The following is a 23,807-nucleotide window of genomic DNA, read 5'->3' on the forward strand; positions in this document are numbered from 1 at the left end:
AGGCTCTTCATTTTAGAGAACATCAAGGCAAGTATCAGTAAAAAAGATACACTCTGTGTTTTAATTTAGTTTGGGTAAAAGTACTAACCTCATCCCAAAAAGCTGTTACATTGTCCAGCTCGACCCCAGTGGTTGTTAGATTATACTCCAAGGCTTTATATTCTTTTTTCAGCAAGAAATCCTAGAAACACCAAGAAAGGAGATGAAAGGAAATGGTAAGGGACAACAGCCGTATCACACAAACCAGAACATCCTTGCTAACGCTCAGCCCTAGTTACTATTTCTGATGGTGCTATTGCATTGTAGGGTCTTAGAGGGAGGCATAAATATAGCTTATACAGAGTCTTTTGGATGCAGAAGGAAATATTTTTGAAACTACCAATTCTTTCATTGCTACTGAAAGCATAACCATAAATTTATTTGGTATATCAAAACTTGTTTTTTCCTTTGCTTTCAGGACTTGTATCAGGCAGCATCACCCTCTGACCTTAATATTTTTCAAATAAACTTTGGTTTTGGAGTAGGACTTGGAAGGCTGCACTCTGGTAAATTGAAATAAAGCAGCTACATGCTGCTATCTCCCTATTCCAAAACTGCAAGAGTTTAAAAGCATTAGAATAATGTCTCTACCAACAAAAAAAGAGTCAAATAATGATCCTGGCCAGTGAAGCACTGAAGTAGCGTAATTTCAAATAACACAAGTCAGAAATGCGAGCCTTGTGTTACCTTCTAGGATACTATTAGGGAAAAAGAGTAAACCTGTACTAATGTAGGAAAGATAACTTTTCTGTTCCATGATTTTGTTAAGGTTATGCACTCTGTAGGTAACATCTCCCTTAAATCATCTTTTTAAATTATGTAGAATCAAGTAGGTCTACATGGGCAATACAGTGGACGAACTAAGCAGATGGTAAGGGGGAAAATCAGTTCTCTACAGTAAGCTGGCAAATTACCCAAGTAGTACCAGCAAAAGGGAAAAAGCAGACAATTTAAAGGGTAAAAAGGAACCAAAAAACTGGAAAGCAAAACAGATACAGTTTATGTAGAAGAAGGAAACGATAGCTAGGCTTTCATAACAAAGGCAGTGGGGTCATCCAGTGGAGTTGCTGGAGCAGACACAGAGAAAGAACACTGGTCCTGAAAGACTTCATGGCCTAGAAAACACAGGTCTGGTAGCTACAGGGCAGCTACAATAACCCAGGGGACATCTCTGGCCCATTGAACTCTCTATATTGATGAAGCAGTTAAAGCAGAGAATATTTAAGTAGTTTTTTATTTTTGTTTATGTTTCTTGTGACAAGTAAAGGGCATTGGTGTTCTGGAATCCTGTGCAGCCTGTCTATGGGGTCTACAATGAACCTGCCACAAAGAGATGATTATTTATGGATTCAGGAGCACCCACAGAGCTAAAACCCCAAAGACAAGCATTCAGTAAAGTGATGGCAGTGGCATGACAGCTGGGCTTGTCAGTTCTGTGACAGGGCTTTGGATATGCTCTTCCAGGAAACAGGAGAGACGGGATAACTGCACTAATACCTAGGGAATCTGAGAGCACAAGGGCTGCTTAAATTGAGACCCAACAAGGCAGCCTTCTGAATGTCAAACAGAAAGGTTTACGGCTAGATTTCTCAAGTTTTCTGCCCAGTTGAAAATAATAAAAATCCAATACCTGCTTCCTATTCTATATTAAAGTTCAGATTTCTAATTAAGATCTTTAAGTTCCATATTAGGTATTTTTATCACACTAAAAATAATAAAACATATGTTTTACCAAAAAAAAAAAAAAAAGGTGGTTTGAAAAGTCTAAGATTTCACCCTGAGATAGAATAAGAATTCTTTCCCTAAGGACTGATTTATTTCAAAACAGCAGATATACCAGACAGAGTTAATGAGAATTCACCCTGATTTGACTCTGTAGATAAGCCTCTCATGCTGGTATATGAGCAATTGATCTCAGTAGGTAAGGTAAGTAATAATTATTTGACCAGTACCTTAATTATGTTTGCTACTCATAATGAATGAGATGCACATTTGCATAAGATCCACAATCTCCTGCTGTTCTTGCCACTAATAGCTAGGAAAACAGAAGATCTGTGACTGGAAGCCGTGCTATATAAAACATGTACTAATTTTGTACTTCCTTTTCTGAAGGAAAAACATCTCTTGAGCACCACAACTCATTATATATTTTTATTAAGTTCCGTATTCTGCAAAGAGAAGAAATAACTAAATGCCACTGTTTCAAAAAAAGCAGCATGTGGGTAAGCATGAGGCTCCTGTGGTTTTGCTGCCTGGGGAACCATATAACAAATATCAAGATTTATAATGACATTTCATGGTGTGTGGTCAAAGCAACATATAGTATATTCGGAAAGTCTGTATAAATGCTGTGCACTTTTGTTGATCATCTGACAAGATAACATGCTATAAAGAATTAGCTTACGTACTTGGGAAGATTTTAGTGCATGTACCCTACCTGTATTTTATTTATTGCTCCAATAGAGTCATACCAGGTCTGTACGGACCCGGGAAACTGCCTGGTCACTGCCATTCGAAGAACAATGCAGAAGGAAATGGTGGTAAATATTTTTCGGAGAGTAATTCCTTTCATCACAGCATATGGAAGCACAGCTAAAAACACCACAAAAAAGCCTGAAAAGAAGAAGGCTGAGCTGTTGAAATATCTCACATAAGCAGCTTTTCGGGTTAGCTTCAGTTCAGTTCTGTTAAAAAAAAATGCAAGTAATTAGTATAGAATTCCATAGTTTTCATCTTACAAGTATTTTGGATGGAACTGTTGGTAAAACAATTAATTCAGAGGCACATTCATCCTTGTTATTTTCTAGGACCGAAGTTAAAAAAGCAAGATTCTAAACAATTTTTGGACCTGAAAATTAATTGGAGCCAAATTTGGCACCAGTGTTCAGAGATGTCAGACAAAATAATAATGATCTATGCCATGATTTAGACACCTCATAAGCTACAAGTCTCTATAATTCCTGGCACAACCATTTGTAAGAATCTAATGCTGTGGTATACAATACACTCCCAGAAGCATCATCCCATAATAATCTGGTCATCTAGATGCATAACTCCCCTAGATACTTGGAAATGCCAGATTTGTTATACATTACCATAAAAAAAAACCAAGAACAATCCACAACCCAATTGTAGTGTCATCTCCTTTTGCAGAGCCCCCCACTAACAGCTTCACCGATGAAGTAAGGTATCAGTTAACCTCAGCTTGAAGAGGTGGAAGGTGGGGAGTTTGCTCTCCCCCTTCCTTTCTCCGTAGATGCTCAGTTTACAGGGTAACTTGCTGACTGCTGTGCAGTCAGAAATGCAACTGGTGATCACTCTTAGCTGCTTCCACAGTGTTTATGCATCTTGCAGCAAGCTATCAAATAAAAAGAGAAACAATCCAGGGAGCATAATTCATTTTTTGAGTTGACGGCCCTAACTCAGAATGCTGAAGCTTTCTGTTGACTGCTCTCATTTTGACCCTGTTCACCTCATGCTCCCCAGGTGCCCTGCAGTTTGGCTTTGCCAGAACAGAGGCACCTCTGCTACAGCAAAAGAGCAATTGATCTGCTGCAAGCACAATTAACTGGGGCTACAGATGGAGCTACACTCCAGGTGCCTGTTCAGTGGCTCAGTGCTCAAACCACTGGGATACTGCAAGTTTAAAGTCACATCGGTGATGGTGTTGAAAGGCTGAGCTGGTAATCTTCATGTGTCTTCCAGTATTGAGCCAGTGTCTGCATGACAAGTCCATTCAGGATTTTTGAGCTGTGTGGAACCCCCTTTCAGCTCCACACTATGCACACATGAGACTTCCACATGCATCCAGCATCTTACCAGATTTTGTCAGCCAAAGTGTTCCTAAAAGTCCCTCACAGAAAATCTGAGCTCAGCCAGTTTTGGAGCAGGGGGTCTAGCACCTCTTGTTAGGTATTTCACAAGAGAGGCCTGAAGAAAGAAGTGAGGCATGCAGGTCACCGCCACAGCGGCAGCCACTGCCCTGGAGAAAGGGCCTTGTAAGTCCCTCCAGAGCTTGTATAAGACTGTGGGTGGCAGCACTGAATAGGGATAATAAAGATTTTTGGGCTTGGTGCTCATCCAATCCCACACAAATGCCTGGATAGAAGCTACCAAAATCCCCCCAGTGCTGAAGCACACAGCTGCTACTCCAGAGAGGAAGAATCAAAGCACTAACCCTTTTCAGTATGCTCCGAAGTACCATCCACAAGCTTACTCAGCCACACATAAACATTTTCCAGAGGTGGATCTGTCTACAGGCTTGAGAGCTCTATAAATTAAGCACTCATTTGGGACAGGTCTTGCTGACACAATTTGGGCACTTGGAGGGAGATGTAAGTGATGCTATAAGCCTCATGCACATATAGAATGTAGACCAGTGTATGTCTGGTTTTGAAGTGATGCTGCAAGAATCACTACAAATACACGAGCTTGAGATTCTTTGTTTCATATAAAGATGACAAGGTCAGGTTGGACAGGGCTTTGAGCATCCTGGTCTAGTGGATGGTGTTCCTGCCCATGACGGGAGGTTGGAACTAGATGGTCTTTAAGGTCCCTTCCAACCCAAATCATTCTATGTATCTTCTGCTGACAAAGTACAGACTCTTCCAACCTTGGACTTCACCTTTCCCAGTTGCTATGCTATGGTTCAGGGGAACGGTTTGGCATTGTGGTTTTTCACCTCCCTGAATACATTGCATAACACATAGGAGTGCAGGTATGTTTATTCAGACACTTGTTACAAACAGTTATTATCAGTACAGACTTCAGAGGGCACACAGGAGGCAGCCCATATTCATCCCTATGAAGTGACACAGTTCCCCAGGGGAGTTTCCCTGTGGCAGCCTTACACCTGCAGGATGGCCAGCCCTGGCATCTCATATCTACCAGAGTACAGGCACTGGTCTAGCCAGTTCATTAGCGTTGATTAAATGGGGTCACACCAGAAAACACCAGCATGCAGAAGAGGTTTGGTAACAACTGAGTTATAACACACCGTTGCTAAAACACAGGCACGGCTTCACACACAAGGTCTCATTCCCCACCAGCTTAACAAGCCAACTGATTGGGAGGCCCTGCAGGGCTGGCTCAGCAAGCAAAACTCAACTGAAACACTAACATTCCCAGGTTGATCTGCTCTGGTGATGTCTTCACCAAGTGACCTGCTGGATCACTCAAAATTATACAGTATTTTGGTGCAGAGAAGTAGAAGAGAGGTACTTTGACCTTGTAATATTGCTAGCATTCTTGTCTTTAAAACAACTCATGCCTAACATAATAAAAACTGAATTCCAACATTGCAAAATCCACTATAATTATTGTAGAAAATATAGAACATAAAGTGACAGTCTTTTTTCCAGGTTTCTGTGACCATTTTGTGGACTAAATCTAATTTCATTCATTTCTACAGGATTTGCTCACAACATACAGTCTCAAATTTCCCAAAAGCAACGCATGTGACTAGTGACAGCAGGGGAATCCTAACCTGCTTCCATCCTTGAGCTGGAACTCACAGCTTGGATTCAGACTGAGTTTTCTCTGATTGTTTACAGTAAATCATTACAAATTTTAAGATCTTCCTTATTTTAAAGGTAGAGAACACTTCACTTTCCCTGGATTGTCTTTCAGAAAGCAGCTGAACAAGAAGGTGTTTGTGTAATAATATAATTTCATCTCCTTTATTTACATGATAATATGACACTTCTATTTCTTTTATTTTCCCAATCACACACCTGGCACAGAATTTTAATTCTCTGTAAAGGACTAAACAAACACATGGGACAGCTTTAGTACAGCGTCACCCATCAGTCAATGTCACTTCTCCCTTCCTGCAGGACTCCCTGTTAGTAACAAAGACCTTCTCCTCACAGCTCTTGGCTATGAGGTTAAAGCTAGGTTAGCTCTTTACCTCCTTTCTGCTTCAAGTCTGGTAGTTCCAGTTTCGTCTTGATATTAATTGAAGAGATAAGCATTATACAAGGCCATCTACAGGCAATAAATGTTAATGTAATTGTGCAGGACGAATACATGAAGCTGTACTACTTTAATCTTTTCACAGATTGCATGTAACATTTAAAACCATCTTTATTGCATTTCTCAGGAAATGGCTGCAGAGGACTCATACTCTTTCCTTCACTGCAGAATGGGGAAGTCTGTAAAGCCTTAAGTAACCATGACAAAAGGGCTTTTTATTGTAATATGAGGATAGGGTTGGCCGGAAGCAAACACAGACGCCAGAATTGTTTTACCTGAGCAAACTAACCACTGAAATATCATTATATCAAATGAGGAAGCAAATAAAAAAAAAAAAAAAAAAAATCTCACCTCCATAGTAAACTTGACAAATTGGGAAAAAAAACAAAGCGGCAGTGTGGGAATGCACGGTTAGTTTATGGAGGATTAATATCTGTGTGCTTTACTTCTTAACTAATGAGACCACAGGTGTTGTTCATAGCCACCTGATTTTTTTTTCTGAGCACATAAAAAATTTGACTAATAAATGAGAATACTTACTCACGGATGCTTTCAATCATTTTTTCCATTGCATCTTCCCAACAATAGGCTTTAACTGACTGTATGTTTTCTATTATTTCTGAGGTGATGACAAGTCTCTCATTGATCTTTCCTGCTCTCTTATTCCTAAAAGTAAAAAGGCAATAGGTCAGCCTTAATCTTTTTCATCCTGTATATTTAGTTTGTATTCCATTATATCTTATGAAAACACTTTCCCTATATGCGTATGCTTAAAATATTTATTTTAGCAGAATTATGAAGAATGTGAAATGAATTATTAGAAAGGTAGTAACTGTTTTACTAAGGGGAAAATACAAGCTTTAAAAAGAATAAATCAAGTCACTAACAAGGAGATTTAATTCTACAAAGCATTATCACTGTTTACTGCATGTTACCTTTACTGCATGTTACCTTTCATTTTGTTTAGACAGCTGCTACTACATGAGTAAAGGCTTGTCCGTGACTTTCCCAACATAGTGAACACTCTTTGGACTCCTCTTTTGTAACAAGGGCATAAACAGAGACCCTTAATAAAGTGGTATAAACTTCTTAAACCAACGTGTTTCAAGAAAATATATTGAAAAATTTTAAAACAGTCTTGTCACCTGTATTTCATCATCATTTGTCCCAGCCAGGCTTGGAAAAAGGCCATGACTATAAGAAGAGCAAGTCCAGAAAATGCAGAAGCTTCTAACATATCCCAGAGCAGTCCCATCAGCAATGCCACTTGTAAAGGTGCAATCCATACAAAATGAGCCAGAGCAAGACCCTGTGGAAGCCCACAGCAGAAAATAATAATACAAGTTACAGATGTGCTCTGAAAACTGCATGAAAAGGAAGAAGTCATTAAAGTGACACTTCGAAAAATGTAATGAAGAATGGTACAAATATTTTCAGTAGTAAAACAAGTTTATAAAGGAGGATTTATGATCCTGAGCACATAGCATTCTGGGTGTTAATTATGACAGTGCAGCAATACGTATACATTCCACACCTAAACTTTGATTTTTTAAGGCAAAGTTCAGTCTGAAATTGTCTCTTTGCTATGTATATGCATGAGGAAAAAATCCATCTTTGTAAAAGTAAACAGAATTTGGTATCGATGTTGGTTTTTTCAATGACTGCAAGATGAGAAAAACCACACAGAAGAATCTTCTCAGAATTATTTAATCTGATATAGGAGGCAAATATTATTTTGGTGAAGAGATGACTGTTGTGTGAACAAAAAAATGTTCCTTGACATTGGGGAGATTTTGGACTGAATTCTGTGATTGGGCTGCACCGAGGTCGGTGTTACTGCAGCTACACTGCTGCAACGATAAGGCACTTGTCCTAGCTTGTCCAGCACTAGCTGATATTGCTCTTTACAGTAATTTAGTGCTTAAAATAGACAGACCCTACAGTTCCAGCCATATGTCTGCAGTCTCTTGGATCGTGCTTCTTTCACAGGAAGTAAACCCCATACTACCAATGGGCCCATTAAACATACATGCTGAACAGAAGTTCATAGAGTTTCTGGTCCCCAAAGCCATTAGCAGGGATTTACCTCCGTGTCTTTAATGAAAGAGAAGTTTTAAAGGACACTCCAAAAGTATTGTCTAAAACAGATGTGTTGGGAATGGTTCCTACCAAGGTCTTATATCAACACTTATTCACTTTTAGGAGAGTAGGTAATAGTAGCAACAGGATGTTGAATGTCATCACTTGTTCAATGACAGGAATGGACAGGGTCACCATAGTAAAAAATTACGGTGGTCAGGAAAAGAGTATGGAAGGATTGAACCAGCAAGTTTTGACCTCTGTGAAACCAACTGCGTAACACAAAGGTTTCCTGCAAGGTTCCAACTGGAGCGTAGAACAAGCATGTGTTCATGGTATACCTGGGTTTCCTCTACTAATCAACATAGGAGATAAAGGATGCATAAGTATCAGCATGAGCATTTCCATGACCACTTGCTAACACATTTCCTTAAGGTAGTGATTCATTTCATATCTACAATGGTTGCTCAGTGCAGTCCTTTACGCTGCTTCCTTCCTTAATGTTTGTCATGAACGGTTTGAAGTATTACATTTGTATTTGATGGATCACTAAATAACTGATGACACACCTCATCAAATTTGTTCAGATTGTTGGAAAGAAGACTGACCAGTTGTCCAGTACTTATTTTATCTAGAACTCTGCTTGACAGTTTTAAGATCTGTAAAAGAAAATAAAACCATAGAAAAATGGCCATGTAACTCATTCCCATAAAACAGAATAAATACAGATAAAAATAACAAGCAGTGGTACAGTAGTATAAATAACAATTCACTTATCTGCTTATACAATAAAGGAAGTCTAATTAAACTTGTTATTTATGTCACTTGAATTTAATATAGCCATTAAATTGCTTTACAAATATTGATTTATTGACTTAGCCCTTGTTTTCTGCTGAATATTTTATGTATATAGATATATATTCAAATGTGATTCTTAATTAAGCATGCATGCTGTGTGCTGCTGTGCATCCTCAAAAATCCCCTACTGTGCCTACCCTGACAAATATTTTTGAAAGATGTTTTCACAGTGAGCTTTATATTAGAGTAACTAAGATGTTTGTTTAAATTAGTTGGTTTTGTTATTGGTAAAACCAAATACCTTTTAAAACCTTGGGATTTACAAACATAAGAAGCATCAGTATCTGTTGATTCTCCAAGCTATAGAGATCTCACACAGTATCATTCAAACTCAATCCCCTCTATGTTATATTTCTTGTTTAAATCATCACCTCTAATCCTCATTTGAAAATATTCTTTGGCCACCAGCATATGTTATTCTTCCTTTGTCATACACGTGCATAACAGGAGCACAGTGGTAGAACAATTAAGGCATTTCACTACATATCCAGCAAGTCTGAACTCATACAGAGGCTGACTTCAGTCAAACCAGCTGCAGACAAGTATTTAATTCTTTGGACTTAGGAAATGGAGAGCTGTCAGAAACTGACGTTAGCCACATTATTCTTTTGTGTACTTTGTGTACCTTGACTAACAAAACTATCAATCTTTCAACAAACTGGCCTAAAAGTTGCGTAGGCTCCAGACAGAGGTTTGGCTTTGAGTGTAAATGAAACAATTACCTTCTTATAAATCAAACTAAACATAGCTATCCTCATTTGCATTCCTATATGATGAAGACCAAATATAGCAGGGTGTATGAGTAGTGTTCTCACGAGGAAGAGAAGGCACAAGCCAATGCCCAGGTAGTAGGCTATGGATCTTTCGCTGGAGTTGTCTGGATCATAGGAAGCTATTATTCTTCCCAGCAGAAGGGGTTGCACAGATTTGGTGACCTCCTGCAGACAAAAATAAGATTAAAAAAATAGTAGTCTGTTTACTTTTTTCAAATGAATTAACATTTTAATTTCAAGTCTTACCAACTGAGATTTACAGCTTTGTATCTTAAATGAGGAAGCCAGGTCTTTTTGCTGTGTAAACCACAGAAAGCTGCAGAAATTGCATAGCAGAACAGACAAGTCACTGCTGTCTTAATCTTTGATGCTCCTGCAACTCCACCAAAGTAAATCTAGTTTGTAAACTTTGTTTGATCATTTCCTACCAAAGTGACAGCTGAGATAAGCTTCCAGCTTTTCAGAGTTGTAATGGATTAGCCACATCATATGACTGAACCCAGTTTAACGGGCTGGATCTCTGTCTTGGCCCCTAGAGAACAGTTCTCACTGCACCTTACTGGAATTACAGGACATAGGAAGACTCAGAGCTCCTGAAATGAACACCATCACCATAACAACACAGTGAGCACATACCTAAACCAGAAAGTAAATGGAAATAGCAACAGAATAAAAGTATAAACAAGTTGGATCATCCTACTCAACAGTTCTAGACACTGTATCCAGGGTTCTGACAAGAGCAGGATGAGAGGGTGTGAATGGCAGGGGAGGCAGGTTTAAGTGAAGTCCCAGAGAGCAACCAGTCCATCCAGCATTGGCAATACCAGCACTTGCCATGCTGGAATAAGCGAAATAGTAGAAAACGAGAGCAGGAAAGGAAAAGGAGGGGCTATCAAGTTGCTTAACTGCAAGGCATCCAAATGATCTGCTACAGCCCTGATTTTACCTGTGCCTGCTATTACATTTGTCCTCAGCCTCCTTTTCTGTTGCAATTAAACCCCACTAGCACTACCTCACCTTTGCCTTCCATTTCCTGTCACATCCCCATTATTCTCATACTTTCACTCCCGTAACTTTGTCCTTTTCCATCACTCCCGTAACTTTGTCTCTTGTCCCCTCTTTCCTTCCCCAATCACTGCAAAAATCATCGGTGTGCTGTGTTCTAACAATTTGCTTCATCTTCCGCATGAGCTTCTGAAGGGTATGAAGTCCATACATGCTCCTTTGCTTCATTGTTATATTCAGTGTAAAAATATTTAGTGCTAAGAACTTTTATGCATGTCTCCTTATGCTTCTTTCTGTTGTGACTCAGCAGAAAGCACCTGATAATTCAAAAATAGCAAGAAACTGTTGAAAAATTTTTTGTACAGAAGCATTAAGTTCAGCCAAAAAGTTACTGGTACTGCCTTCCAGCTGAAAACCACAGGGACCACCAAACAGAGACTCAGAGAGAATTAACCAGTGAAGTTCAGCTGTAATTAATGTTTTACCAGGAAAAATATTGGGGAAATCCCATTTAATTTTTTTCCTTCTCCTTTGGGTTCCTTTTGGCCTCTTACACAAGAGAAATCCCAAGTACTGCTACAAACTGTACTTTTGAATATCACAGTTGATGGAGCTGATATTCATCATTCACTTTTTTCCATATAAAAGGTGACATTTTACATCTCAAAGCATACCTGTACTATGCACTACATTTCCCAACTTAGACACCACTCTGCCCCAACACAAATGCTGTGAACCTGGAGACAGTTTTGACAGACTTCAGTGTTATCAGCAGGCAAAGGGAGGAGTGTTTATTAAAACACACATGACCCAAGGCAGCTGTGCTTAGACCATATCCATCCCGAAGCAGCAAACCAAAACTCCCCAAAACTTACAAAATACAAAACAGTCACCTCTCAAGGACAATGCAGTGCTTTCATATGCTCAGAGATTTCAAGATAAGCTTTTATATATTGGCTTAAAATAACAAGATTTTTTTAATTATTATTTATGCTTATTCCAGTGAAAATGCCATGCTCTGGTGCTGTGTTTGTTGTGAGTATAAAGGTATTGCATACCTGCTCAACTTTACTAGAAAAAAAAGGTGATTTTCAGACTAAGGGTAGAATAATGGCTGGCAATGAGCCAAATAATTTGCTCTCTCATGGGGTGTAAAAAAACCACTGGTTTACAGTGGAGACTTATCAGCTTACTTACCAAAGGTATTAACCAGCCTGCATAGAAATCAAAGCAGAACTACCTGTTTTTCATTTTTCCTTTTGTAACCTCAAAATTACCCACTGATATAAACATGGATAAATAAACTGATTAGAATGACCTGCTTAAAAAAGTAATGGGATTTGTGCACCTAACAGAGAATCCAGTTTTCAAGAGTCATGTTTTTTCTTCTCCTGTCCTTGGTCTTCCATCTGCATTCATCATAGGCCATTGAGAAATTCAGAAACACCCCCCTCAGAAATCGCAATGAAAAGAAAAAAGATCTGAAGAGAAACAAGAGTTTGACACGGGATACTGTGCTAATCTGACCTGGTATGGCTATTCTTACACAATGAGAACTCTTGCATTATGTGTATCCGCCATATGCTCAATCATTCTGCATCTGAAGACAATAATGCACATCTCTGTTTTGGCATATGCTCAAGAAGTGCTTCGGGACTTTCATATCCCTCCCTGCCTCCTCACTCACACCCGTGACCTAAATGCGAGAACTTCAGGAAATCCTCATTAGAGTCCTTTGGGATATGATACCATAATCATTTCTAAGTTAATGTCAGCAGCTGCTGTGCCTGAGTGGAAATACACTTTTCATGGGGATGAATATAAGAGAAAAATGTAAGTAGAAGCAAACCGATCCTTTCTGGAAAGTACCAAATTTGTTAGCTGGTATTGTGCTAAAAAGCAAGATTTTTGTTTCACCGCCCTACCACCTTTTCTTTAAATTGCAAGCCACAACTGCTGATGAGGTGAAACATGGAAGCTGTTCCAAACTGCAGGGGAGCAGATACATTAAGTGCAGTGACTCAACGTGCCTAAGAGAACACTATTTCTGAGGGAGAGCTGTAGTACTCCAGGGGTCCAGAGCACAAGTGTCCACCCTGCAATAACATCATTACCTGCAGCGCGTGAAGGGACAGGGAGAGACGGAGAAATGACTAGATCTAATGAGAGCAAAGCTGTGATGCCAGTTGCAACAACAATTACACAAACAGCAGGGATGTCAGCAGAGTTATACCATGCTCCAAGAAAGGTGCCATGGAAACATCTCAGGGAATAGACAAGAGAAGAGCTGAAAGGAAAATGAAGTTCAAAAGAACACACAATTTGGTTGCACCTATGCCAGTACGGCACAACATCCTGTCCCCATACAAATTAATGGCAAAGCTCCCATTAATTTCCGTGAGCAGGGTCTGAAAAGAACACCAGCAGCTTTAGCAGCAAGTTCTTCCTCTTACAGCTTTCAATAAAATGAAGACTAATGAAAAGAACCAAGAATTTAAACTAGGATTTCATCTTTCCATCTTCATTGTGAAAGGTGCAGATTTTGTTCACTGTGTGCTGAATGGCACATCTGCATTTCTTAAAGAAATGAGGGGAAAAAAAAAAAACAAACCACAAAGAATATGACTCAGAAATCCTGCAGTCCTGTTCTGTTCTCATCTGGTCTAAAATAGTACTCAGTTTAAAAAGTCCACATGGAGGCATGTACCCTGCACAGTGCCATACCTACAAATGCTTCACTTGCCTGTACTCTAGGAAAACAAGTTGTCCTCAAAACTTGAGGGCAAAAGCCCTCAAACACTGCTTAACTTTGAACAGGAATGCACTACTGCAATAGTTTTGGCTGGCAGACTCTGCAGGAACACCTATAATAGTGCATGGTAGACTAAATTTGTAAAACTGATGGGGTTTTTAAATACAAATCTGACATGAATAAGAAGTTGCTGTTTTGGTGAGGAAAAAATGTTAAAAAATTAGAGGCAGTAATGAGATGGTAGAAGCAAATACAAGACAGAATTGGGTAGAAGTCCACAAAGAAAGGGTGTCGTCCCAAAGAAGAGTCACCAAACAAGGTGAAAGAGTATAGAGAGAACAGTTAATACACAGCCCCTTAGATAGCAAGGGGCCCTGTCCTAAATGCTTAGCTGCCCTACCTGGACAAAGGCAAACAATCAATTCAGCAAGTTTCATTCCAGCCACATTGCCTCCTACCAGCCCTGCGCAACACTCAAACGGCCAGAGGGCAGCCCAGGGTTTGATGCAGAAAAGCCCCCCAGAGTGAGCACAGCCAGCACTGTAACCATCACCTCCTCTCCTTTCTCCTTCTGCAGCCCTTGTGTACAGAGAAGACGAGCACAGCACATCTCTTCCAACTAGATCTGCAGCAGTGGTGACTTCAGACTGAGGTGAGCGACAGTGAGAGGAAACCCGAGGATCTTCACTCGTGACAAGATTCCAGTAAGTTGGAGAGTCTTAAACTGGGAGAGAATAAAGTTGCCTGGGAGCTAATTTATTGATTCCCCTATTTTTAATTAGAATTTGTGTACATACACATGTGAGTGTATCTTACACGAGAAAGAAGCAAAAAGATAATGTAAAGAATATTTTCACTCTAGATTTTCTTTTTAAAATCAAGCCTTGGTGCTGAGAAATTTTAGAGTTGTTCTTTAAAGGCTACATCTGGGGGACAGTTTAAATGTGACTACAAAAAATCAAGGTCTGTAGAGCTTTTTTCATTTTGAATCCATGAAGCAGCATGACAGACTGAGGTAAGCTCTAAATTTTTGAGAGACTAAAAAGAACGTGATTGCTGCATTTTAAGGGAAGTGATTTCCATTTTCTTTAGAGAATTTCTTCCTTTTTCTCTCAACCATTTTACTTTGTGACTTTTTCATTCTATTGCTGCTAGTCATTTCCCCTAGACACGGTGTTACAAGAGAAAGAAACCATCGATTTTTCCATAATTCTAAGGGGCAAATCTAACCTGAAGTAAAACTGTAGTCCATTATTAACTATCCAAATCAAATCAACAGTGATCTAAACCAGAACATTCACATCATTAGCAGTCCAAATTAATACACTTAGGAATATTTTGCAGGACTTTCATCCCAGGACCCTAAGTAAATTTACCTACTTTGTAATCTGCAAGATCAGCCTGTCTTTCACACAATCATGTAAACAGGAGGGACTTCAGGGATGTTTATTGGGGTGGAACCATTGCAGCATAACACTTGGAGAAGTCAGGCTCCAAATTTGATGCTTAGCCTGTAAAACGCTCTTTGACCTGAAAAGCTGCCTGATGCATTAAAACTTTTCACCCTTTAAAAGTTTCCTTTTAATGCTGAAAAGTCTTCATGTAATTAAGGACTTGTGTTTTAATTTTCAGGTTACTCTTATTTATGTTTCAAGTGTTTTATACAAAATGATTAAAACTTGAGGGTATAGGTGTTGGTGTGCTTTCACTTAGCACACAGCTAAGAAAAAATTGACCAAATCATGTGAAATTGTACTGTCATTTGTTTTAATGTAAGGGTAGAAAATTATTTAGAAACTTCTTAAAACCGCAACATGAGAAAATAAATACTTTAGTTCAGCAGTGATACAAAAATTCTGGTGCCCTCCTTGCACTTGGAGAAGCATATGCCAGTACATAGCACTAAGTACATTTAAAAATTATTATTATGTATGTTTTAAAGATATTAAGATGCGATCAGAGAATACCTTTTATTTTTTAATGAAAGTCCCTGAGTATCTCTCTGTATTTATCATCTTTATAAGCAATACACGGAGCAAAATCAGTAGCTATTCACAGGATTCTATATTAATTTAGCAATCCCTAAGACCTGGATCTATTTATGGAACACTAAAAGTTTACTGAAGAGCAAATCTTACCCCTAAATATAACATTATTCCATAGAACATAAATTTCCAGAAAAAGCATCGTCGAAGAGCATTAATAAGTTTGGGTTTTTTCTTTGAAGTTGCCAGCTCTCTGTCCCATTCTCTGAAAAGAAACCAAAAAAACAACACCATTTACTTGCGTGAGCAAATACGTGGGTCTATGGCCCTGACATACTTCAATCCACTCAAGTATATCCAAGGAGATTTAGCTAAGGTGACTAATGAAAGAAAGCCCTGCAGAGACCCCAAAGACCTGGGCTTCATTTACTTGATAGATCAATAAAAGTTCAAACCTAGTTCAGCCACATATTTGGCAGTTTTAAATACTCAGCCATACATCACCCTGCGGGGAATTAATTCATGAAAAGGTCACATTGTATGTTTTAAAGAAACCTTCTGTACTTAAGACTAAAGCACAAATAATAGGCAAATAAATGTTTTGGAGCTCTTCCAGTCTCAAAAAAAAAATTAAAAAAAAAAAAAAAAAGGAAAAAAGAAAAAATAAAACATCAACAAAGCATCAAAAATGTGCCTTTTCTACTGCATGGCATTATTTTTAACCTGTGTTGCTGGGACAATAATTTTCAGTTCAATAATAAATTGCTGATCAGAAGTAATGCTATATACAGAAAGCACATGTTTTGTCAAAACTCTATGCACAGTTCCTAAGAATTTCCTCAGCTAACCCTTTTTCTTCATTTTTCAATAGAATATTAAATAATCAGAATATTCCATTTATAAACTATCAAAATGCATTAAGCATACCAGTGTTCTCAATACTTTCCATCAGTTTTGAATGCATATGTCACACTGCAATTAAGGTTAATCGGACCGGCACAACACAGCAGATATGAGCTGCCCTGGCACACCAGGGAAAGCTCTACCAGGGGCTGGGGGAGAAGCACTGGATTTAGGCACTTGTATCTGTACAAGTTAGTCCGAGGTGTAGTACAGTTTCTGAAATAGTGTAGAGAAGAGAGGAAACTTAAATGAGGAAAGTCAAGGCATGATTTCTGCAGGAGCAATTAGTGTTTCAACAGTGGTATCAAAGGAAATGAAGAATATTATTTTGTTGAAGAAAAAAATAAAACAAGGTTTTACAAGGTTATTTTGAGAAGCAAGAACAGCAGAATAGGAAACTAAACGTTGAAACTGTGAGTCCAGCCTCACTAGTCAATGGACATATGTCACAGGTACCTGTACATAGGAATTCAGTGCATGTAGGTAATGCAGCTGCACCAGGGATCCAAAGGACAACTGTGTGGTGAATGAGGATGCACTTGAGTCAGCCAATGGATGCCATTGGCTCACACCCAATTCTACTTAAATATTTTATCGAACAGCTTTTTAATGATAAACTGCAGTGTGATTCCTGAAACAAAGTTATGTCATGAATCTTTCATACCTTTCGAGTTTTTCAGAAAGATTATCGGCAGAGTCTGCAGAAGGGATTTGATAAATATCTGACAACTCCAACCGTCGTCTGTAACCCTTTTTCAAAATTGGTTTTGTCCATCTAAGCAGAAAAAGAAAAAAAATCACCAGCTGCTGAGGTTAATTCTGGAGTTGCGGTTGCATTGTCTCAACCTGAATATTTTGTCCACAGCACCCAAGTATGTCTATGTGCACAAACACATACATATATACACACATACAACATGAGATAATATAGTGTAGCTCTGCATTGTATTTACAAAACTATATTGACAAACAGAACATTAAAAGAATAATTGCAAAACTGTTTCATTTTATCAGTTTGGGGCTAGGATCATGCCCCAAACTTCCTATTCAGTCAGGAGAAGACAAATCAACAGGTGATTGAGAATTTTCTGCTGTATTTCCAAATATGTGGTATGTCCATATAAATGAATAATAAATCTGAACTATAGTAAATTGGATGTATAATTTTCATTCCTATGAGACAGAAAATCTTAATATAGCTTGAGTGTTCCTTTGACAGCTTACATTGCACTATGCATTTAACAGCACACGAGATCTTTCGCAGGACTCCTCATAAGATCTTCATTGAGTCCATCATATGTAAACATTTTGCATTTCTTTTTTCAAATGTCATGTTTAAAAATTTAATAGCAATTTAAAGGGCATGATGGATTAAACCAAAGCAAGAAAAAGCTCTACAATCGATAGAGAAAACTGATAGAGAAAATCTTTCTAAGTCATTACTGATTTTATCAATCTGGCTCCTGAAGAGCCTATGTATCCTCAAGTGCCAACTTATACAAAATTTTACAGCAGGTTCTGTTTGGAAATCTTTTTGAAAGCACAGGGCTAAAACAAACCAGAAGCAACCATAGGATCTTACAGTGTATTATTTTGAAACAATTTGATTTTCTGCTTTACTGACATTGTTAAAAAATATTTCCTTAAAAGTTAAATTCCTGAAAAGGAAGTGGTTGACTGCTGTCATGCTTCCATAGGTAAACACAGTTTCTAAACAAAAAAAACAACATACGATTCACAACTATGATAAAAGTTATGATCTGCAATACCTCAATAATTTCTGAATTTTTTGTTTTAAATTCTATTTATAGACAACAGTTAACAAAATTGCAAAAGAAATGCAATACTGTTTCCCATGGTCACTTAGAAAATACAAACAGCTCATTGAAGATGCTTACCCATATGTCTGTAAGAACATGTATCACACACACAAAGTAACTGATATTCCCAATTGCAGCCTCTGAGAGTGCAAAAAGGTTGATATAAAGGTAAAAGAACATCGTTAGACACTACATGAATGCAAGACCTTAGTACAGTAGTCAAAGACTATTTGTGTGCAACTGTGCACACATACACTCTCTAACATCTACTTTAATGAAGTTATGAATCTCATGAGACAACCGTCTATAATCCCCATAATTCAGTAAAGCACAAAGATATTTCCCAAGTGAACATTTATATCATAAACATTGCAAAGAGAATGCACTTTAAGAAATTAGAAGATTATCCTTCATTTCTGCAATTATACTACCATTTCAGATTAATCATGTGAGCTTTAGCTCAGTCTGACACCACTGTGGCTGAGAAATAACACTATTTGTGGTATATTACAGCAAGGCAACTAGGAAAGTTCACTTTGGAAAGTCATTGGTAGAACATCTATAAACTTTACTATGACTAGAAACAGGGCCTATGTTTTCAGGGAGGTACTAAGATGGATTAGAAGTAAAATTTCGAATTTAAATTAATACTGTTACGTAAAAGTATTTGATGGCCACTGGAAATGATAAATCAGGCATTGATTTGTATTTTACCATCTCCTGATGGCAGACAGGACCAGTTGCTATTGGGTTTGCTCATAGCTTGCGCAGAGATGTCTAATCCCTATCCTTTGGGAATGGAAGTTCTTATGGACTGGCTTCACTAAAAGTTCTGTATACGCAGGTATTTTGGTAATGATAAAATGACTACAACTTATAGGATGCTAAACCACCACTGCAGCTAATACAAGTAAGCAACAGTACTTCCTAAGCAACCTCTTTAATTCTCAGTACTGTAACTAAGTAATAACCTTGCTGAGCCCCTTAATAATGCTTGGAGACTGCAATAAGCAATTCCCAACTTGTCTTGACAAAAGAGAAATGCTCTACAGTTTCAGTCCTTGTATATTTTCGGAAAACATTTTTCATTGCACTGTTTCCCTCCAGACATTTTGTTTTATTTATACTTTTGATTAGCACCTACCTTGGCATTTTAACACTGCCTAAAGTAACAAAACATGACTGCATTTAGAAAGCAAGCAGAGAGGCTGTTTTATCATTTGCGGAAGGCAACATGCTTAGCAGATCTCCTGTACCCCTAGGAAGGTCTCTTATTCTAGCTGGCTTTTAACTGGGTCACTTAACAGCAGTCCCTAAACCACCCTCCTCTCCAAAGTCAACAAGTTTGAGACAGACTTCACGCAGTCCTTGTCCTCGTATCTCTGCTCATCAGGGTAGCTGCAACTATGGTAGATTAACTCCCCCAGCCCACTAAAGGAGCGGTGCTGACACCTTCCCCTGGGGAACCTCCTCCTCATCTGCTGCCAGGTTCCTATCGTAAGGTTGCTGGCAGGGCTTGCACAGAGATGTTCATCTCCCAGCTGCCCTGGCCTTGCTTGGAAGTCCCACCCTAACTAGATTTGGCTAATTTGAGAACTGTGCCAAGTGGCTTCTAGGATGGAGAGGTAATCGTGGGAGGAGTTGGCCTGTCACGTGCTGTTTGTCTCAAGGCAGATTTTCAACAGCTGCTTGGGTTTTGCTGTCAGGAACTCAGAGAGACAGTAAATATTTTATGTGAAGGAATATGCTAGACCTAGAATACATAAATATCTCCTAAAACCTTTTGCCAGATTCCAATCGCATCCAGTTTACCATCATTGGATTCTTTGCAATGTTTTAAAATGCAAAATGGCTGTAAATTTATTTCAACTGGCAATATAATCTGTAGCTATCAATGTTTCTTTATCGTCAGGTAATGCAGCTCAGTCAGAGTTTGTCAACGAATATGGCTCTTCCATTTTTTCGCTTAATAGAAATGATTTGCCAACATTAATTCTGATTTTTTTTCTTCTCGTGTTTGCTGAGAATGAGAAATTTCTTTTGAAAGGAAGGGAGCAAGAAGGAAGGGAAACAGATAGGCTTTACAGCATTACTTTAGCAAATACCACCGGATTACTGGCTGGCATTTAATGAACTCTTTCACAGAGAAACCTGTAGTGCTGTCAGAGTTTTGCCACTAACTAGGAATGTTATTATGGGTACACACACAAAACCCAGCAGGAGACAAGTTTCAAGGGTGTACAGTAGGAAAGACGAAAAAAAGGAAAACAAGTTCCACCTCTATTATTAATTGCCTATAGCAAAAAATACCTTATGAGCTTGATATGTAAATATCATATACATAATGTACTGTTTTAACTTCTCTTTTGGTAGATTTCTAATGACCATTTCTTTGTCAATCACTTTAGCAATATATAAGAGATTTCTTACTACAGTAATTTCTTTCTCCAGCATGTTCAGCCTCATCCTACTTCAGTAAATTGTACCGATAGGACAGATGTCTTTGGCTTTGCAAAGAGTATTAACACAGACTGTTAACTTGTCAATAGGATTTGACTCCCCTTTAAGGCTGCTTTGCATGTCACTGAAAACAGAAAGAGCCTCTGTGCTGCTAAGCTAACTGCCCAGATCTTCCTTCTGGGCGCAGGGACTCCCTGGCTCCATCGGACCCTCTTGATCAAGAAGCACAGGGCACTGGGACAGTGACAGAGCAGTGGAGCTGTGCTATCCAAGACCCGCACAGCAGAGCAGCTCTTTTGCAAGGGTCCCTGATCAGGCTGGCACCATTTCAACAGGTGTCCTGTGCACAACACGGCAATATCTACTGAGCAGCGCAAAGGTGGCCATGGCTTCACTGATACCTGTACACAATACCATAGACCTGGTGCGTGCAACTCCTAAGGAACTGGACCTAAACCTTGATGGAGACAGAGCAAGAAAAGTGTCTCTGGCTTTATCTAATCCCTTCTTTTAACAGTTAAGGATGGGGGTGGGGGGGGTATAATCAAGCCATGATTGTGATGCTTTGGAGCCTAAGTTTTACAAAGTGTTCATAGAGCCACAAATTCCTACTGAATGCAGGAAAAGCCTGAGGTACCATGTAGATCTCAGCCATTCCCAAAGGGTCAAACTAGACTGGACTCCGTCAGGGGCTTGGCATTCCCATCCTCTCCCAAAACATATCCATTACTCCTTCGGCAGAACAAATTGTAGATTGTTACTTGTTTCTTACTGGAGGCGGCAGCTCTACTACACTCAAGACTGTTTCTCCAGAAGATCTTCTGCACCAGAAGCCCTCTTCTCCAAGTGTCCTGCAACACAGCCGTACCAGGTGACCCCAGCTCTGCAGGGCCCTTTGTAACAGATGGGATAACTGGGCCTGCCCACCGAGCACAACTGCCAGCACCACGGCCCAATTCCTGCACCTTGGTTACCCTCAACAGAGTTGGGTTGCAGTTATTTTATTCCAAATGGTAACCTGCTGAAATAGCATGTTATATAAACTGAAAAGTATATTAAATCTTTAGCATTTTCCCTTTTAAAAACAAACGCAACACTCTGAGCTTAATATTGACATGTAACTATTGCAGGGTTTCAACAATGTAAGGTTTTCAACAATGCAGACCCTACTAATTTCTGGGTTTTTTTGTTTGTGTTTGGGGTTGTTGTTGTTTGGTTTGGTTTGGGGTTTTTTTTTGGTTGTTTATTATTATCATCATCATTTTTTTCCCCCAGATCACAAAAATTAAGATTTAAATTTCTTCACTAATAAACAATTCTTCCCGGTGAGGTGTTATTTGACATGGAAAATATTTAGCTGCAATGCCATCGACTATGCCACTAGCTGTGAGCAGCACCATTTTAAAAGTAATCAATGTTCTGCTGAAACCCCAGGATTTCAATAGCGAATCTTAATTAGGACTACTCTTCAGAAATTCTTGGGGAAGGCTTGCCTTTTTTTATGCACAGTTTTTGCAAAGTGACACTTATTCAGATTATCTAATCTCTAAATGCTTTTTGAGATTCAGAGTTTTAGCAAAAATTCAATAATTTTTCCTTACAGTTAGTAAGATAGTCAAGGTATTTCAACTTGCAGAAGTTCTGAGAGCTCTTTTTGAGAGAAAACAAAAGCACATTAGGGGTACAAAGATATGTAAGTTATGTAAAATGCAAGGAGGGAATTCATTCAATGTATTAAAATCTGTCAATTGTTTAGATACCAAAGTCAAGTTCAAAATATGCCTCAAATATTTCTTTAACAAAGCTATCAAAATAACATAGTGGTGATGATGTGCTATGAACAGGGTTGGCAAGGCCATTTCAGCATTTAACTACAGTGAGACTGGCTAGGATAGGATATTTCTTCATCTTCATTCTTTTTCTCAGTTATATATCTGATTGCACAAATAAGAGAAAGGGATTTCTTTCTCCTAGTCTTTTGAAAGATCAAGGAACACTGCAGAAAGTTTGCATTAGCAAAACTATCGCAGAGCTGTGCTCATCCTGACTGAATTTTTTAATCTCTGAGATGTGTCACTAATGTGACAGCAAGAAATTTCACCCAATTTAGCACTCCACTGTTTTAGCCATGCACTTATAGATACCTTTCATAACCAATTAGCATACAGTTGCACATCAGGTGCAATGGCCCTTTCCAAATTTCTGATTTGTTCCAACCCCAGTGACCAACATGTGATCAGCTATGAACAAATTCACAAACTGGTGAACACATTTGTGGACGTTCAATAGAGGAAGGAGAGGGTGGCAAGATTTTTAAAAATTTCTTTAAATATCAAGTATCAAACTGTAAATTGCCACTACAGTAATGTGGAATTAATCCTGAATTAGGGGCTGCTTTTCTTAGTACTTGGCCTTTGCCATCTTCTCTGTATCCTGGTGTTTGATGCTGCTACTCCTCAGCCTGATCCCTGAAAGTTAATGAGAAAATGTCCCATATCTTCTGATGTTCCAAAATGATCTTGGATATATATACCAACATTAAAACACGGGAATATACCTGAAACCAAGTACCTTTCCCAGCTGTCTCTTAGGATTTTCTCATTTTGCCCACAGAGTAAAGGTGTTAGTATTGCAGCAGGCCACCCCAAGCACTGCCTTTCAGGAACAACTCCCTCCCCTGCAGGAAGGATGCTTACCCATGTTTGACAGGCAGGAGGGTTCTGGTTTCAAGGGAAAAGCAATACTGTTTCAAAGTATGTCTTAAAAGCCTACTTATTCTCTCTTAACTTGGGGACCTTTGTGACAATGTAGCCTTGGTTTAACTACTTGCTGAGTGTGAAAACTCCTTCTGCTTATGTGAGAGGGAGTGATCTGCAAACATGGCCTGTGAGTTCTTGCTCATCTCGCCCAGCTGTACCTCCTCTTTCATGGGGGGCAGTTGAATTGCATCTGCAAGTTTACATTGCAAAATTTTGCAAAGTGTATCACTAATCTTGTTATATGCTACAGTTTAATTTGACCTTTGACTTATCTATTTTAGAGGACATAAGTGACATGTTATTACCCAGATGTCAGGTTGGGACCATCCTGCCCCCACAACCATTATACCTACATTCATAATGCTGCAAAGTAGTGGGGTTAAGAGAAAAACAAAACAAAA

At 38.8% G+C, this 23,807-nt stretch overlaps 1 protein-coding gene across 2 annotated transcripts in view; it reads right to left on the reverse strand.

Moving 5' to 3' along the window:
• The window catches only part of CFTR (CF transmembrane conductance regulator), an 86,004-nt gene that overhangs the window by 55,839 nt on the left and 6,358 nt on the right, over positions 1 to 23,807 (reverse strand). For both annotated transcript variants that reach the window (XM_082062126.1, XM_082062127.1), the window contains exons 2-9: positions 17,032 to 17,142; positions 15,618 to 15,729; positions 9,672 to 9,887; positions 8,661 to 8,750; positions 7,158 to 7,321; positions 6,553 to 6,678; positions 2,477 to 2,723; positions 89 to 181 (exon numbers count right to left, since the gene is read on the reverse strand). In XM_082062126.1, coding sequence (XP_081918252.1) covers positions 89 to 181; positions 2,477 to 2,723; positions 6,553 to 6,678; positions 7,158 to 7,321; positions 8,661 to 8,750; positions 9,672 to 9,887; positions 15,618 to 15,729; positions 17,032 to 17,142 — 1,159 coding nt within the window. The remainder of the gene's footprint in view (positions 1 to 88; positions 182 to 2,476; positions 2,724 to 6,552; positions 6,679 to 7,157; positions 7,322 to 8,660; positions 8,751 to 9,671; positions 9,888 to 15,617; positions 15,730 to 17,031; positions 17,143 to 23,807) is intronic.

Source organism: Streptopelia decaocto, assembly GCF_964273445.1.
Source record: "Streptopelia decaocto genome assembly, chromosome: 1".
NCBI lineage: Eukaryota > Metazoa > Chordata > Aves > Columbiformes > Columbidae > Streptopelia > Streptopelia decaocto.